The following is a 16,762-nucleotide window of genomic DNA, read 5'->3' as shown; positions in this document are numbered from 1 at the left end:
CAATTAAACAGGAGCATACTTAATGGTGTGTGCTGTGAATTTTCCCGTGTGAGCAAAATGTTGCTGTTGGCCAATGTGCCTGGTCCATAAGGAGAGACTGCTTAAGCCTTATAGTACCTCCTACAAGCATGACCAAGCTAAAAGGTCAGATTCATTTACAAGTAGTGCAAAAACAATACGACTGCACGTTTTCTATGCATCTCTATACTTCAGATGCATTGGCATGGAGGAGACAGTAGGTTGGGTTGGGGTGGGGGGGTGACCCGAGTGCCAATTCTGTATTTGGGTTGTAGCTGCTATATTAAGGGCCATGTATATTCCCAAAAAGGTTCAGGGCCTTACATAACCAATCAATCTAACCTTACCCTCCTTCTAGGTGGGCTGGGGTACATTGCATGCAGAACTTAGGATACAGGTAAGTATCTTAGCATGAATAGGAAACCTCAGCAGACCTCTGGTAGCTGGTTCCCATTACATCGCTCCTATGATTGTGGATAAGATGATGTTTCCCCTCACTACCTGCAGAGCTTTATTAGACCATTGTACATGCAGTACCTCCTCAGCAAGTCTTAATTGCACAGTCTACTGACTTATTGTATTTTTCCACATTAAGATCAGAAGTAGTTCACTTATGATGTTGGTTTGTCAGGCAGTGAAGAGTAAGCAAGGAGGATGTTCCCCGGTGAAGCTGGGATCAGCAGCAGCTTACTGTCTAAAGCTTCAGCCCGAAATAGCTGCTTAGTTATATATGAGCTGGGGAGGGACCTTTTTTCCCCTTTGAGCAGGGACTGCCCAGGTAATCGGTGAGATCTATACAATGAGTCACTGAATAAAATAGCAGAGAAAGGGACCGTTCAATAAGCTCACCACTCTCTGTTACTGTCACCACATCTGATGGATACTGAACTGACACAGATTTACTAATAACAAAGGATCAATGATTTCATGTTTCATGGTAAATTCTGATTTCTAAGCTGCTAATAGCAGACTGTTAAGCTGCAGCCTGAAGCAAATTAAACTAAAATCATTTTTAAGCCTTTACTACCACTGCAACTACAGTGATCATGGAGTGAAGCAGTGACTATTCAATGCATGATTAGTAAATCTGCCTTGTTCAAATGATGTCGACATAATGATTTTAAAATAATGAATAACGGGAAAGACTGAAAAAAGCAACAAAAAACTTAGTTATCGTATGTCATATAATCACATAATCAATAAAGATTCAGTACATTATTAGTTAATGTATCACTCGGTGTGTGACAGTACTAGAACCAATATAAAATTCCACCCTTACACATCATAGAGCACACAGAATTGAGTCAATGTGCCAAGTGATAGAAAGGACAACTGTAGCCAGCTTAGTGCACTGCACCTGCTTCCTCTTAAAAAACAACATTTGACACATTTTATGTTTTTGATTCCTGTAAAGCAGCAGCTGTTTGCCAGGAAGTGGAAGGTTGAGCTCAGTGCCAGAATGAGTGTTTACAGCTACAGATATACAGTGGAAGAATGGCTGTCTACACATTTTACTGCTAAACTGTTCCAACTGTTTAGGGGAAAAGCTCCTTGCACAGGTCTCAGTCATTACATTGGAGTTTAGCACATTCAGACTGTGATGAGTTTAATATTGATAGAACATAGAAAAACAGCTCCATCTAGAGTTCCTCTGTGGAAAGATCAATGCAGACATTTGAGCAACATTTGAGTAACATTTTATTTGGAGGCTTCATGTTTTTAGAACTTCACAGATCCTTACACATGTATACCTTTACATCAGTGAATCAATGTCTTGAAATCAAGGGGGGGAGTAATAATTCAGAGAGTTGCAGAACATGTTGGCACATTGAATCAAACAAGTTTGTCAGTCTGGTTGTGTCAGTCCTAATTTGCAGGGAAATTAGTGCATTATTGGCATTATGTTAAGGCCACTTAAAATATATAAAAATGCTTTGGCTGAGGAACTGTAGGGGGCACTGTTGTAACCATTTATCTCCCAGGGTTCACTGTCCAAACAAATTACTAATCATCCATCCATAATTTAAACGTCTAAGCAGTGCAAAAAACCCTCAAAACACACCATGAGCTCCAACTGAAATATCAAAGGAATCACCTTCTCCATATTAAGTGCCTTTCTTTACAGGATTCAAACCTCTCTTTCGCACTCAGCACTTGGGCTTCTTGCCGTAGCTGTCCACCACCTCAGGCGCTACGCTCTCATCCTCCTCCACGTCCTCCGTCACCGTCTTACCGACCAGCTGGAAGATGTCCTCAGCTGCGACACCCATTGGCTCAGCTACTTTCACCGTCAACATGTCTAGAGTCAGGGCAGTTCCTTTAGGGATTTTTACCTTGGCTACCACTGACTTGCCCAGCTGGAGGAAAAAAAATAAATATTACTACTCCTGTCGAAGAAAATGTTGAGACATTTTTTTGTTGGACCCACCTTGTCATGACACGGCTTCTCGCAGGGCAACATCTGCTTGATGCCGCTCCCCAGCGCCCTCTCCACCAGTCGGATGGCTCGAACCAGCTCAGCCAGTTCAGACGGCACCAGCGAGGCTGCGTGGTCACTTCCTTTCCATGTCTTGTCCAGAGTAACGTGACGCTCGATCACCTTTGCACCGAGAGCTACAGCTCCCACTGAAATGCTGATTCCAGACTCATGGCCGGAATACCCAATGGGGATATCAGGAAATTCCTTCTGGTATTCCTGCAGTCGAAGGAATAATTTGACATCTGATCAAAACATACTTGTTACCAGTCAGTCAGTAAATCCTGAAATAAAGTTCATTTTTTTAAAACACATTATTGATACGGAGTTAAAATATATTCACCGCGATCACTCTGAGATTAACATCTTCAGGTTCCAGAGGGTACGCGCTGGTACACTGCAGAATTGCAAAGTTCTCATTGTGCTCCTTCACCGTCTTGTAGACCCGACGCATGGTCTCCATGGACTGCATCCCACTGGACACCACCATGGGACGCCCTGACAAACACAAGAAGTCCCCAGACACACAGGAAAAAGAATCACTTGTCCTCTGTCCTGACAGGAACGTGTATTGCTTATGTCACTGGTTAAAGTATCTTCTTCTATGAACAAACGTGTGTGAAACCACAAACATTTTCTTATCTTCTCAATGTATCCACATTGTCTCCTTATATACATTCTATTAACCCTCCTGTTGTCCTCGGGTCAAAATGACCCGCTACTGTGTTTAAAAACCCCAAAAAATGACCTTAATGATAATTTTTGTACTTGAAATTTTATGACTTTTCCTAGATTGACCCAAACTTTAAAAAAGTGAATTGTTGCCTTTGTTCACACTATCATGTATGCTGTACAAAAAAAGGTACAAAGGTGGTCTTCGGGTCAAAATGACCCAACAGTGAAATTCAACTAAAATCACAGTCACAGAGTTATTTACACACAACAGAATGTGAGAATGTTTTAGTTCTGCCTCAGATCAATCAGTAGCAGACGTAAACAATCAGTAGCAGACGTAAATAAGACAAGAGTTCTCGTGGACAGTGCCTTTGATCTGTGGATTTCCAGAAGTTATAAAGGTGCTGCAGATGACATTACCCCCATATCTCTCTGTGCTGAAGCCATGAGTGCACGTTATAACGTCCAAAAGGCTCTGGAGCTGATTTTTTCAGATGTCCAGCAAGACAACTCTGATTCAGAGGAGGAAGTGGTATCAGAAGAAGAAGATGGGGAGGAATACAACCCAGAGCATGATGAATCATCTTCAGAAGAAGAAGAAAATGCTGAAGCTGAAAGAGAGACTTTCCTTTCAAAAAACAGCAAAATAACATGGTTCTCGGAAGCATATGACCAACATGGCAGGGAGGCAGAACAAAATGTCATAAAGATGACCCCAGGACCCACAAGATATGCTGTTTCTCATGCCCATGACATTGTCTCTACATTCTACCTGTTCATCACACCAGCAATAGAAAAAATAATCCTGGAGATGACAAATCTGGAGGGTTTTCGCAAAAATGGAGACAGCTGGAAAAAGATGGATGAGACTGATCTGCGGGCCTACTTAGGGCTGCTCATCTTAGCAGGTGTTTACAGGTCCCGAGGTGAGGCTGCAGCCAGTCTATGGGATGCAGAGAGTGGAAGGCCAATTTTCCGAGCTACAATGCCACTCAAACTCTTTCACACCTATTCAAGACTGCTACGTTTTGATAACCGCGAGTCAAGACCAGCGAGACGTGTGACAGACAAACTTGCAGCCATAAGAGAGGTCTGGGATAAGTGGGTGGAGCGGCTGCCCTACCTCTACAACCCAGGGCCTGATGTAACAGTGGATGAGCAACTGGTTCCATTTAGAGGTAATTTATTTTCATATTTCTAATAAAAGTGATTTTCACTATTGAATTATATGACTGTTTTCTGTGACTCAGATACAAATTATTGATGCTAATCTCTGTCCAAAGGTCGTTGTCCTTTCCGCCAGTATATGCCCAGCAAGCCAGCAAAATATGGGATCAAGTCATGGGTGGCTTGCGATGCCAAATCAAGCTACGCTTGGAAGATGCAAGTCTACACTGGGAAGCTGACCAGTGGAGGTCCAGAGAAGAACCAGGGGATGAGAGTAGTGCTTGATGTGACAGAGGGACTGAGGGGTCACAATGTGACATGTGACAATTTTTTCACCTCTTATGAACTCGGACAGCAGCTCCTGAAGAGGAAGATAACCATGGTTGGCACAGTTCGAAAGAACAAGCCTGAGCTCCCACCTGCACTGCTTGCAACAAAGGAGAGAGAGGTCTTCTCATCCAAGTTTGCCTTCACACCCACCACCACCCTAGTGTCCTACATCCCAAAGAAAAATAAGAATGTAGTACTTCTGAGCACACTACACACAGATGCTGGCATTAGTGATCGTGAGGACAGGAAGCCATCCATCATCCTAGACTACAACTGTAACAAAGGGGGTGTGGACAATCTAGATAAGGTGATTGGAACCTACAGCTGCAGAAGGATGACTGCCCGCTGGCCCCTGGTCATCTTCCACAACATCATTGATGTTTCCTCTTACAATGCCTTTGTGATTTGGAGAGAGATCAACCCAACCTGGATGCCTCGTAAGCAGAACAAGAGGAGGGTGTTCCTGGAGCAGTTAGGAAAGGCACTTGTAACACCACTTATTGAAAGGAGGAAGCATTTCCCCCGCACAGAAGCCTCTGCAGCAGTTGTCAAAGCTATACAGAGTGCAGGAACCCCTGATCAACCTGAGGATCCAGCTGCCACAGCCACTGCCCCAGCCGGGGCAAGTAAAAGAAAGAGATGTCAGTTCTGCCCGCCAAAGAAGGACTGTAAAACACATACTGTGTGCAGTAGGTGTAAGAAATATATCTGCAAGAGCTGTGCATTTGCATACTGCCCTACATGTGCTAATTAGTTGAATTATTGTTGTTTAGTTGGGTTATATTGTTTTTTGGATTGTATATTTTCTTACATTGTTCACTGGCAAAAAAATCAGAAGAATCTAACTCATTGCGATGAATTAAGAGGCATTCGATATTCCTTTTTGAATATTTGTTTTGTTTCTAAAACTATAGAAATGCAGGTGAAAAGGGAAAACTCAAGTATTTACATGTTTTGTGGTTAATGTTTCTTCAAGCAAAATAAAATTTGGTGTTTAAAAATCGAATAAACTGCTTATATTATTGTGGATTTAGTGAAGACGGGTCATTTTGACCGGGAGGACACGGGGTGTATAGAGGATATGAGGACAACAGGAGGGTTAAGAGTTTTAGTACCTCACTCTCACCTTTCTTGGCAGTTTTCTCCAAGTAGGGGAAGTTGTTGGTGTCTCCAGAGCCCACTTTGAAGAAAGGCACATTGAGTTCATGTAGAAACTCCACTGCCATCTAGAGACAGAAAACACTTAAACCTGTCTGCTAATTAAAACACCAAATAAATAAAAATATTGTGAAAAACTGTCTTACCTCGTCCATTCCTGAGGCGGTGAAGAAGATCCCCACTTCCACAGCGTATTTCTGCAGCTCCCTGTACTGATCGTGGCTGAACTCCAGGTGGCGCTTGTGCTCACCATAAGTTTTCCCCCAGGAGTGTTTGGAGGTGTAGGGCCGCTCCAGAGCTTTCTTGTTGAATTTGGACTCTAATTCACTCTTCTGGAATTTGGCACAATCTGCACCACAGTCCTGAGACAAAAGGAAACAAGGCAGTATACTGAAATCATGGACTTTTTTAAAAAATCCAAGCATTTGAGATTAATTAGATGTTTTTTTTTAACTGAATGAAGGAAGAGGCAAGTTTTTTTTCTTATATACAAGCTTGCACTTCAGCACATTAAATACGTTGCCAAAAGCTTTAGTATTAACTTGGGTTTGATTAGAGCAAGTTTTTAAATTTCCAAGAATGTAATGAAACACATCTTTCAATCATCAAATCTTTTAAAACATTAAAGTACTACTAAAAGAGGAGGAGCCGGTAATGTTTTTTTTCTGCTTAAATTTTGTTTTCTTTTAAGTACCAGATAACAGGCTTATATTCGTGCATACTTGCATTTATTACCTTTGATGACCACTGTGTGTCAGGCGTGGACAGTCTTGCCAAACTCCATTCAAGACTGTACATTTAACACTCTACAACGTGGCTAAACAAATAAAAGTTCCCTTTGAAGCAATGCAGTGCACGTTGACCCTAAAATCAAACCGCATTACATACATTAAACACTGCTTTGAGCATGTAATGACTAAAACATGCTACATGTCATGGTTGAATCATCTGGCTGATTCTGGTGTGGCGAAATTGATTCAATTTTAAATGTAGACCAGAAAACAGACTTTGCTTGTTTGCGTGTTCCGAGATTGTCCTCATAAAACTTTATGGATATAATTCAAAGTAATCCAATACGTTGCCTTTACTTGTGTGTGTGTGTCCGTTTTTTAATTACCTTTGCCATTTTGATCATTTTCTTGGCGATCTCAATGTCTCCCTGGTGGTTCTGTCCAATTTCAGCAATGATGAAGCACGGGTTGGTACCTCCGATCATTCGACCAGGACACAGCTCAAATTTTAAAGGCATTTTGATGACAGAAAAAGACAAAAATTAGGGTAAAATGAATTAATTTAGCGGAGAAGTGAAAGGACTGAACGGCGGTGAGTAGAGGAGCCGACCGGGAAGATTACTGTGCTGCACACTTCCGTCTTCCGGGTTCGGATTTTCCTTTCAAAATCAAAGCATATTAACTTCCGCCTAGCAACCAAACTCTTGTTTTATATATTTTTTTTATACATATATAATATTTTTTATACATTTTATATTTATTCATCATTCTTTTTTGGGCAAAAGTCTGAAATTGCTTTTATACCTTTGTAAAGGCATCGCAGCATTAGTCAGAAGGAGCTACTGCACCAGATTCTCCTCTATGCGTAGCCAGACATTGGTATTCGTGTATTTGCATTGTCACCACTAGGTGTCACAACACACACACACTGTAGTGTAACTGGCTGCAATTTTTGAAGGTCCAATGACACAAGCCAAAATGACAATAAGTGATGAGCCCAGAGATTCGTTCCCAGTATTTTGTTGTAAATTTGAAGGGATACAGTAATAAATTGTTTATTTATTTACAATATCTTGTAATAACAAAACACAGTAAAGAAACAAAATATTTTTTCCCATCAATCCTGAGGGGGGGTCCTTCATTCTATCATGTTCGATAAGATGCTTGATCTTCCTCCACATCCACTTTAAACTTCCCATGTTTAACTTTGCCAATGTCCCAGTGCAGCTGCCTGCCAGGTTTTACAATTTTAGCATCATTGTTAAATATGGCATTAGGCCTATGCCTTGAATAGACTGATTCAGACACATGTGACGACTAGCTTTAAACAAGCCATCTGCTGTTTGCTTTTTATTCCATGGCCTTTGTTTGCTTGTCTATATCGTTGTCAGCACCTTCCTGTTTGAGAGAACGACAAGGGCGTTTCACAGACACAGTTTGGACTATGGATGAGAAGCAAGACAGAAGAAAATCATTATTTATTGACACCTGTTTTACTTCAGAAAGAGGATTCGAGCCCACAATAATAATTAAAAAAAAGGTCATGGCTTTTTATGAAGATTAAAGTCAGAGGATCTAACCCTGCTGTTTCTCTCTCTCTATATATATATATATGTATACTAGGCATATTTTATATTACACAGGTTAGACCCTCTGCCCTATAATTCTTCAGTTTAAAATGTCTCAGATTGTCATAAATAAAAGGAAAATCATTATTTATGATGCAAGTGATTTGATTTTATATACTGTAAAATAGAACTGGGACTTGACAACATGGATGACATGACAACAATGTTTTTTTTTTTTTCTTTACTGATATTGAAATCAAATGGACAATGAACACATGGTCAAGCAACAGCCAGCTAGTTATCTAGTATCTCTTTAAAACCACAACTGTCTAATTTCAGTGACATAAATGTTTTTATATACTGTATATATATTGCCTTCTGTATATGTACAATAGGTACACGCATAGAGTACATACACACACTGTTGAGGTTTAAACACACGTACAAACAGGTCACATTTACTGTACTGACTTGGACTTTGTTCAGTTCTCCTGACTGGAGAAGGGGAGCGAGAAAGAGAGAGAGGGAGGTGGGGGAGACTTTCAAAATAAAATGCATAGATTGGAAAATTTCAACACAATATGCCGCAAGCAGGCTCCACACACAGTTCAAAGTACACACACTGAATTTGGAGTTTTGGTCCTTAAAAAACAACAGTAAAGAGAAAGGATGGGAAAATATGAGGTGCCATGTTGGAGGACAAAAACGATTCACCATTTATAAGACTGATGAGATACAATACAGCATGGTGGGAATGATATTGTTTGGGGGGGGGGCATGTGAAGCAGGTTCTAGTTAGTTTTGGTAGTGTTGCTGTAGGCCCAAACAAACATCAACCCTTCCCTTTTAGAGTCCCAACTCACCACCCTTACAGCGTAACCACAGACCATAAGACCTAGTATGGATCTTCCTGACCTGGATCTCAGGGTGCAAAACATTAGGAGGTCTTAATTTGTCTGTGGTATAGGAGGGATGGAATGGTTAGCAGGTACATGAAGGCTAACCTCTACAGCCCTGCTAGAAGGAATAAAATGGAGGGCTACGACCACTGGCTATATCCTTTCACTTCAAAAAGGAAAAAAAACACAGGGCTGCACATGGCGAATTGATGTGTAGGCTCCTGAATGGTGGGTCATCAGTAGTTGGGTTGGTTGGTGTGTGGTGGAAAATGGATGATATGGAATGACTCCCTGAGAAGCCTCATTTGCCTTAGCGCACTAGTGGGGACTGCTTCAGAGAGATGAGGACAGAACGCATGCGGGACACATCTTTGGCCTGCTTGCTGGACTTGGGGTTGAAGTCGCACAGCCGAGCTACCCGCTCCCACTCAGTGCCGGGGTTGTTCTCATCCAGGTCTGAAATCATGGCTTCCTCAGCCGCCCTACGAGCAACACAGGGAGGGGTGGGGGAGGAGGACATGAAATAGACGGCAGTTAGTGGAGGCAGAGGTAACACAAACACAGATATACATGCGGCCCCGAGTATGTCCTCTGCTGACCACCAACACACACAGGATCCAATTTTATCTCTCACATCAAAAGTCCTGCCATCATTTTTTTTGGCTGGGTTGTTAGTCAAACAGAGTCTACCTCAGGACAGGACTGTCCAAACACTACACAGAAACGTCCATCTGTCTGTATACCCACGAAAAGACACAGCTTTATTACCCGTGGCATGCCCCCCCATCTCTGCTTACAGTACAATCACCTGTCTATTTATTACAGTTAAAAGGAAGTACAAACACAACACTTAAAAAATCCAAAGAGAAAATAAACTTAAAGCTTAATAAATAAAGAAAGAAAAAATGAAGGCATTTTTGGTTGGTTAAAAATGCAGTTCCACTCAGAACTGGAGGGGGAGTTTGCCCACACCCATACACCTTAACTTGCTCCATGTTTGCGTATTTACAAAGTTCTTTTTCCTCAACAAGAACAAAGTATAGGGACAATGAAGACATCTGTATACTCGTTCTTGCTTACAAAAGGAACAATAACGGCAAGTTAGTTTTTTAACCAAGCCCAAAAGAACTGGAAGCACTACTACTGGGCCTTAGCCATGCAATTTGCTGCAGCAGTAAAGCAGGCTATTTGAAGGTGTGGCAAAGAATGTGTTTACTTTGATTTCATGTGTCATAAGTGAAGATTAAAAAAAATATATGTGACAATATGTTTGTAACATTTATGAAACCAAAAAAAAGAGACATTTACACTGAAAGGACTTACCATGTACTTCAAAATAAAACACAAACATAAAAAGAAAAGAACTTAAAACGGACCAGTGCTACTATCACAAGACATTCTGAGATGCAAGCCACAGATCATGGCTAAGCCCTCATCACACCCCACCCACAACCACAATATCAATTCCACTGCCATCATTTATTTCTATTTAAAAGGACTTTTTCCTGGTTCCCACCCGCACCCCCAGGCATAGACTGAACTGCTATCTACAACACCGTACACAAAGCAAAACCAGAGGGATGAAAAGCTACTGAACATTCACCGTCACAACCAACTACAAACACACGAGGGACTAAATAAGGACCACAACATCAAAGAAGGGACAACCTAGGCAGTGGATCTAACTGTCGGTAAGGGAAACTGGATATCTGTGCAACGCATAACAAACAACCCCCACCCCACCCCGCACACACACACATACATATATATATATATATATGCACACAGGACTGTATCTATGCCCTGGCAAAAATATAAAAATACTTGGGAGGTTCTGGGGTTTTATATTTTTACTTAACTGGTCTAGGCGGTAGCAAGGATGGTTAATGTGTGTGCTTTAAGGTGCATAGGAAAAGAAAACAGGGAGAAACAGTTTTACACGTCAGAATTTAGAAGAGAGGTAGAAAAGGGAGAGAACCAAAGAAAAGACAACAAAAATGAGCTAAATGCAGATGTTGAAAGCCAGCATGCAAAAGCATCATTTACTTTTTTTTTCCTCTGTTAAATTATTAGTGCACAGCCTTTGGTTCTTGTGATTGAATCTATTATCTGTATGTACTCACATGTGCAAATGTGATCAGTTCATTTTTCTATACTGTGGGAAGTGCCGTTTACCCACAGATGAGACTCCTGGAGTCACTACTACAGACTCACTAGACGGATGCGGGTGGAGAGAGGCACGACTGCATTCGCAGCCCTGAGGCTAAAATCAGTTTGGGTCAATCCTACTTATTTAAAGATGCACTGAAGTGTGTACTCTTTAAACACACTGCAAAAATAACACGATAGAATATGTCTTTGGCTTGTAACTAGTCTAGTCTTTGAGTTACAAACACAATGGCTGTCAGTTTTTAAAAGAAAAATGCTGCACTATTTTCAGCAAATTTGCTTTGCCAAAACCTGATCAATAGGAGGAGAACATACAGACAACAATGCAGATGAAATACTGGTTAGTAAGATGGAAAAACCAAAGGCTGCACAGCTGAAGCTACTGCGTAGCTAGCTGGACTAGCATGTCATCCTAAAGGACAGCAGTAGCTACAAAGCATTCTTAAAAAAGCATGAACACCGTTGAGTTTGAAGCAGTTGTGTATTCACGACATGACCTGTGACGTCAACAATAAAATCTTGCAGTACATTTAATTGTAATACGGTGAGAGGCATCAGGGATACTAACTGTATCATATGCATCATCTATGTTTTCAGAAGCTACATTCAACAGTAACTAATTCAACTAGCAAACTCCTAGAAGCCAAGTCTGTTTACACACAATTGCTTTAAACCAATCTATTAGCATACTATTCCTGAATAACATTTGATAGATTCATTAGAGAGAAAGAAAATGTTCATAAATGCATTCAGTGAAAAAAAACACCTGTTAAAATGTATACAATTAATGTAAGCAAGTGTTTGAAGACTTATGAAATGTACGGCTGAGATGACATGAGGAGAAACAGCATGGATAATGAATGAGAAATCCTCATGGGCGCAGTAATGAAACAATGTGATTTCAATGATTAGTAGTGTGTGTCTGTAATTGCATGCAGCTGTTTTTGTTCAGTGGAATGTATCGATGGGCACCCACTTACAAACGCCATGCAGACAAATGGAGTTAGAATTATCAATGCAGTATCAGACTACAGACCTACAGACTAAATGAGAAGAGTGACATTGATGTATTCAGGCTGTTAAATGTGGTTGACTAAATATGGAGGAAAAACAGAGAGGTAACTAATATCCTGTCTAACAAGCTGAACATAATGTCAGTGGTTGATGAGAATGGAATAAAAGGGAAAAACAGAAGAAGAAGAATGAGAAGGAGAATGTTAGTTGGAGCAACATACACATAACCAATGAGCTCAGAGAAGGGCTGCTTGTAGAAGTCTTCATCCAGCACCCTGGACAAACATCCGCCCCAAACGACAGAGCCGCAAGAAGGCAGGAGAGAAGAGAGAGAGCGATAAAAAGGAGGAGAGGATGGAAACACAAGCATTACAGGTTACCACACAGATATCAGCTTGGGTACACAATCAAAGGCTCGGCTGTTTTTGGAAGGATCTTTAAAAATGTTGCAACTGCAACTATATCAGCTGGTTGTGTTCTTAACCTAAAATCTCTAATGGCACAGCACGATGCATGAACACCGTCTGGATAAATTAGTACCCTAGGTTTAAACTTTTGCATGCATGCTGTGTTGTCTATTCTAATGCTGCTACTGGACACCTTAGTTTCCCCCTGGGGATCAATAAAGTATAAGTATAGATATAGGTTCTAACCAAATCTTTATTATTTATGGATAATTTGGGAAAAAGTAGCCTATGTGCATTCTAAATTATTTAACTGCAAATAAAGTCAGAGCCCAGCTGCTTGCAGACTTTGAACCTTGTTCTGATACACTTGTTAGAAGTCTTTTACTTCTATGAGCCTAACTCCTATGATAAGCCTGTAGAGCAGCAATTGTTTTCCAATGAGCACACACCCACAGTCCTGCCAGGTGAGTGCGACATAATGGCCACAGGTGGTTTATTATTAATAGGTCAGCAGGGCTACATTGCAGTGCAGAGACTGTTCTAAATGAATACTACCTGAGTGTGAGTGTATCACAGTACTGTTTGGTTTCTGGCTTTGCCCCCTTAATAAAAAATGGTTTCATGTTATGATATAATAACAGAGTTCATGGTACACCAGAACTTTGTGTTTTTAGACATAAGATTTCTCTTCCTTCTGCAGAGCTAACACGCTGAGCTAAACCTTAGTTGCAGTCCAAAACTGCTGTGTGTTTAAAGGTTCAATGAGGGGCACTGCAATTCAAAGCAAAGTAAATATTCAGACTTAGGACACATAATGACTCCCATTTCATAAAAATGTGAAAGACAACATTATCTTTTATGTTTCATCATACAGAGCCATCTAAAACCTAAACTTAGGTCCTTTAACTATCAATATATTTTTTATATTCAAGGTTTTTTCAGGTCCCGTGTTTGCATGCTGTCCCGTTTCAATTCTTCCAAGAGGCCAGTACCTGTTATTAGTTTTGGTTTTCTCCAGCTGCTCATTCTGCCTGGCATGCCACTCCTCCAGCTCCAGCTTGGCCTTCTCTTTCCACTCCGTCTCCTGCTTGCGAGAGTTGGCATCTGTAGGGAGAGAGATGAGGAAAGACAGAGGTGATAATCAGACACAAAATTAAACACAACAGCTGAGAGGGCACGCAGCAGACAGAGAGCTGGGATCAGTGGCAGGAGATTCTCGATTACTGTGTGTGGATTACACATTATTTCTACTTAACAGTGGTTTATCCAATTCCTCTATAAAGAATGTTCCACTCTGTGCTCCTACCTAGCAGTTCCAGCCGGTCTCTTTGCTCCTCCCTCCACTTGCGTAGACTTTCAGGTTCAGCCTGCAGTCGGTCTGCATTGGAAATTGCAGCGTATGCGTCTGATGGACCGTTGCTTTCCTAAAAACATAAGGAAACAGTTATATTAATGCACAGAACCCCATGTTATCAGTCAGTATAGTAAAGAATCAGTTCTTCCATTCTTAAATATTCCATCTTTTGATCATCTTAAAGTTGCAAGTGCATTTGGGATCATCGTCTTGCTACTTATATGCATGAAATACATCTCTCCTGAGCAGTACACTCTCACTACCAGAAATAAATCCTGACAGTGCAAAAGGAAGAAATGTTGCAATGACAGCACAGGAAAAGGAAGTTAGGGGGACTCTGCTCTAACAGATAAGTCATGCTGTTGTTCCAACACTGAGATTACACGTTACAGACATTTGTCATTATCAATTGTGAGAAAGCTGCAGAAATGTATGTATAAGGCAAACAACAGCAAATCTCAGGTTCCCATCACTTGAAGGATAATTGAGGTTTCTTACAAATAAAACAGTAATTAAAGGTGATTATATCAACACTAAAATAATGCACTCAGGCCTGCTGTACTACCCGCTGTTGAGCTGTAGCTTTTCCATGCACTTGGGGCACAAAGGAGGTTTTCCTGTTATAGATTTGCCCCTAATAAAGACCCTTAAAACCATCAATTGTAATAGTTGTTTCTTTTTTGAATTGTAACTTTGGGGCACTCTTACTGTGGTGTGTTTTGTAAAAAAATGTATTGTAATGATTGCACTGAGCTTATGATAATGACCAAATAGCAATTATTTGTCACCAGAGACAAACACTGGGCTACATCAGAAGACCAAATATATATGGGAACAAAAACAATGTACAGAAAGTATTACCCCGTGTAGCTCTCCATTGATAGCACCATCTGTAAAAGAAACAATTAAAACAACCGTTATAAGTCAATCAGGCAAACAAAACTAATAAAAAAAAATGTAGAAAATTAAAGTCTATCCTCCTTAGGCCTTGCCTAACAGGAAACCCCACACTCCTACAGACTGATTCAGATATTTCACAAAGTAACATGTCAGCATTTCAGGCCTACTACGATTGCTAAACTGCTTCGATGTTACAGCTTTGAGGAAATGAGGCAGTCAGGGTCAAAGGTTATAAAGCTCCATCAACGTCCTCTTGGGACCGCAAGATTAGCTGGCAGAAAATGCCGAAGCTACTTCAAACTGAGTGGGAACCAATGAATGACACGGTCAGGACCCACAGTGCTGATGTTATCAAAACAGCTTCATTCATTTTAGAAACGCTCTTATACACAAAAATCCTCAACTATTAGGCACGGAGATCAATCCGTGTTTCCCTTTACGTGTTCAGGTGTGGATTTTAAAACAGACTGACATAAGTTAAGGCAACCTTAGCTTTGCTAGTTTGCTAGCTCATCTAGCATTAGCAATTTGGCTAAAAGACCTTAAACTCCAGTGTTCATTCGGAGACAAACTAACGTGTCTGCTGACATAACAGCTTTTGTTTAGTTTCATTCATAACCCGAACGTTTTAAAATAACTAGTCATGTAACATAAGTGAATTCAGACAACGTTTTTCCGTCTGACCACAGTAGCCACACACCGTTGGAGTCTCCCAGCGACGAAGGGACCTCTCCACTGTCCAGGATGCTGAAGCCTTCGTCGTTTTCAATCCCCGCGATTTCGCTCTCTTGCTGAGCCAAAAAAGCAGCAGCAGGGTCCTCTTCCGAGCCGACGCCGTTTCCAGCGTTGGGCGCGTTCAGCATATCAAAATCATCCATGGTGTGAGTACGTGTGGGAGGATAAATACGAAAAACGGCGAGCAGGTGTAGCAGTTCACCGATACCGATCAGCTTAACGGGAAGAAGGACGAAAGAAAAAAAAACAGCAAACCATACCAAACCGGAAACAGAAGCACGACCAATCACAAACCGGGATAAGTGATTGACAATACTACAAACCAATCACAAAACAACTTTCTCAAATTTGGACCAATCAAATCTTCAAATCCTGGCATTGGGTCCCATGACCTACTACGTGCTGCTGTCAGAGCTGGGAGAAAAATCCGCAGTGTACAACGGACGATTTTTATACTGTTTACGGTATTTTGTATTTAGTGAATAAAATTATCTTTTTTCATTTCCACTCTTGGTTATTCAGTTATTAGAAATATATAGGATTAGTAAAAAATATGAATTAGAACATGATTTTTCTTGTACAAAGAAAGTGAGTTAAATATAATGACAACAAAAGCATCAGTTTCATTTCGTTGTATCTCTAGGGTTTTTGTAAACTTCTTCCTTCAAAAGGGTTCTTCTTTAGAGAAATATTTATATACTGCCAAGTGCATGCGTTCTTAACATTTTAACTCATTTGCTGTTGCCTTTATTTTTTCCACTCTAATGCCATACTGGTAAATTATTAACAGTGCACAGTCTCAATGGGCTCAGGTGGCAAGCACCTGACTCAAGTTGTGTAGCTAGTAGTAAATGTAGTCTATTGGTTTTATGACATGAGAACAACTTCAGAGTGTCTCGGTGAACATTGAGCCCCACAGTGTTTCAAATTTATGACTAAATGTACCATAACTATAAAACTAGTCTATGAGTAGATGTGCTTTTTTAAATAAGTAAAACCAATCCCAATCCCAGTGTGTATGCAATGCCTAGACTCATCCACATAAAGATTTTGTCTTTATTTGGGACACATTTTGTCTATTGAGACATTTCTCTATCGTTTTTTTTTTTTTTAAGGTATAACCATCTTGGAGATAGGCTAAGGTGACCAGATTCCATCTGC

General features: G+C 40.7%; 3 protein-coding genes across 3 annotated transcripts; 1 reads left to right on the top strand and 2 right to left on the bottom strand.

Annotated features, from left to right (window-relative positions):
• Window positions 1-1,699: 1,699 nt before the first annotated feature.
• On the bottom strand, window positions 1,700-7,188 carry nansa (N-acetylneuraminic acid synthase a). Its single transcript, XM_028416204.1, has 6 exons — window positions 6,942-7,188; window positions 5,971-6,186; window positions 5,793-5,892; window positions 2,838-2,992; window positions 2,447-2,713; window positions 1,700-2,375 (listed from the first exon to the last, which is right to left on the bottom strand). The coding sequence occupies exons 1-6, from the start codon at window positions 7,071-7,073 to the stop codon at window positions 2,166-2,168; spliced, it is 1,080 nt and encodes a 359-aa protein (XP_028272005.1). The 5' UTR covers window positions 7,074-7,188; the 3' UTR covers window positions 1,700-2,165.
• Window positions 3,326-5,757, top strand: LOC114442524 (piggyBac transposable element-derived protein 4-like). The gene is made up of 2 exons (XM_028416189.1): window positions 3,326-4,347; window positions 4,453-5,757. The coding sequence occupies exons 1-2, from the start codon at window positions 3,615-3,617 to the stop codon at window positions 5,418-5,420; spliced, it is 1,701 nt and encodes a 566-aa protein (XP_028271990.1). The 5' UTR covers window positions 3,326-3,614; the 3' UTR covers window positions 5,421-5,757.
• Window positions 7,189-8,539: 1,351 nt separating the features above from the next.
• On the bottom strand, window positions 8,540-15,848 carry clta (clathrin, light chain A). Its single transcript, XM_028422220.1, has 5 exons — window positions 15,567-15,848; window positions 14,828-14,856; window positions 13,919-14,036; window positions 13,605-13,716; window positions 8,540-9,504 (listed from the first exon to the last, which is right to left on the bottom strand). The coding sequence occupies exons 1-5, from the start codon at window positions 15,742-15,744 to the stop codon at window positions 9,333-9,335; spliced, it is 609 nt and encodes a 202-aa protein (XP_028278021.1). The 5' UTR covers window positions 15,745-15,848; the 3' UTR covers window positions 8,540-9,332.
• Between the last annotated feature and the right edge of the window lie 914 nt (window positions 15,849-16,762).

Source organism: Parambassis ranga, chromosome 1 (assembly GCF_900634625.1).
Source record: "Parambassis ranga chromosome 1, fParRan2.1, whole genome shotgun sequence".
In the NCBI taxonomy this organism is placed as follows: domain Eukaryota; kingdom Metazoa; phylum Chordata; class Actinopteri; family Ambassidae; genus Parambassis; species Parambassis ranga.
The sequence above is the reverse complement of the archived record's forward strand: the minus strand, read 5'-3'. Positions and strand labels throughout refer to the sequence as shown.

Coding starts and splice junctions, on each gene's coding strand:
- LOC114442524 (XM_028416189.1), top strand. CDS start 3,615: ATGAGTGCACGTTATAACGTCCAAAAGGCTCTGGAGCTGATTTTTTCA. Junction 4,348..4,452: donor GCAACTGGTTCCATTTAGAG/GTAATTTATTTT, acceptor CTCTGTCCAAAG/GTCGTTGTCCTTTCCGCCAG.
- clta (XM_028422220.1), bottom strand. CDS start 15,744: ATGGATGATTTTGATATGCTGAACGCGCCCAACGCTGGAAACGGCGTC. Junction 14,037..14,827: donor TCAATGGAGAGCTACACGGG/GTAATACTTTCT, acceptor TTATGTTTTTAG/GAAAGCAACGGTCCATCAGA. Junction 13,717..13,918: donor AGACCGGCTGGAACTGCTAG/GTAGGAGCACAG, acceptor CTCTCCCTACAG/ATGCCAACTCTCGCAAGCAG.
- nansa (XM_028416204.1), bottom strand. CDS start 7,073: ATGCCTTTAAAATTTGAGCTGTGTCCTGGTCGAATGATCGGAGGTACC. Junction 6,187..6,941: donor AAATGATCAAAATGGCAAAG/GTAATTAAAAAA, acceptor CTTTTGTCTCAG/GACTGTGGTGCAGATTGTGC. Junction 5,893..5,970: donor CCGCCTCAGGAATGGACGAG/GTAAGACAGTTT, acceptor TTCTGTCTCTAG/ATGGCAGTGGAGTTTCTACA.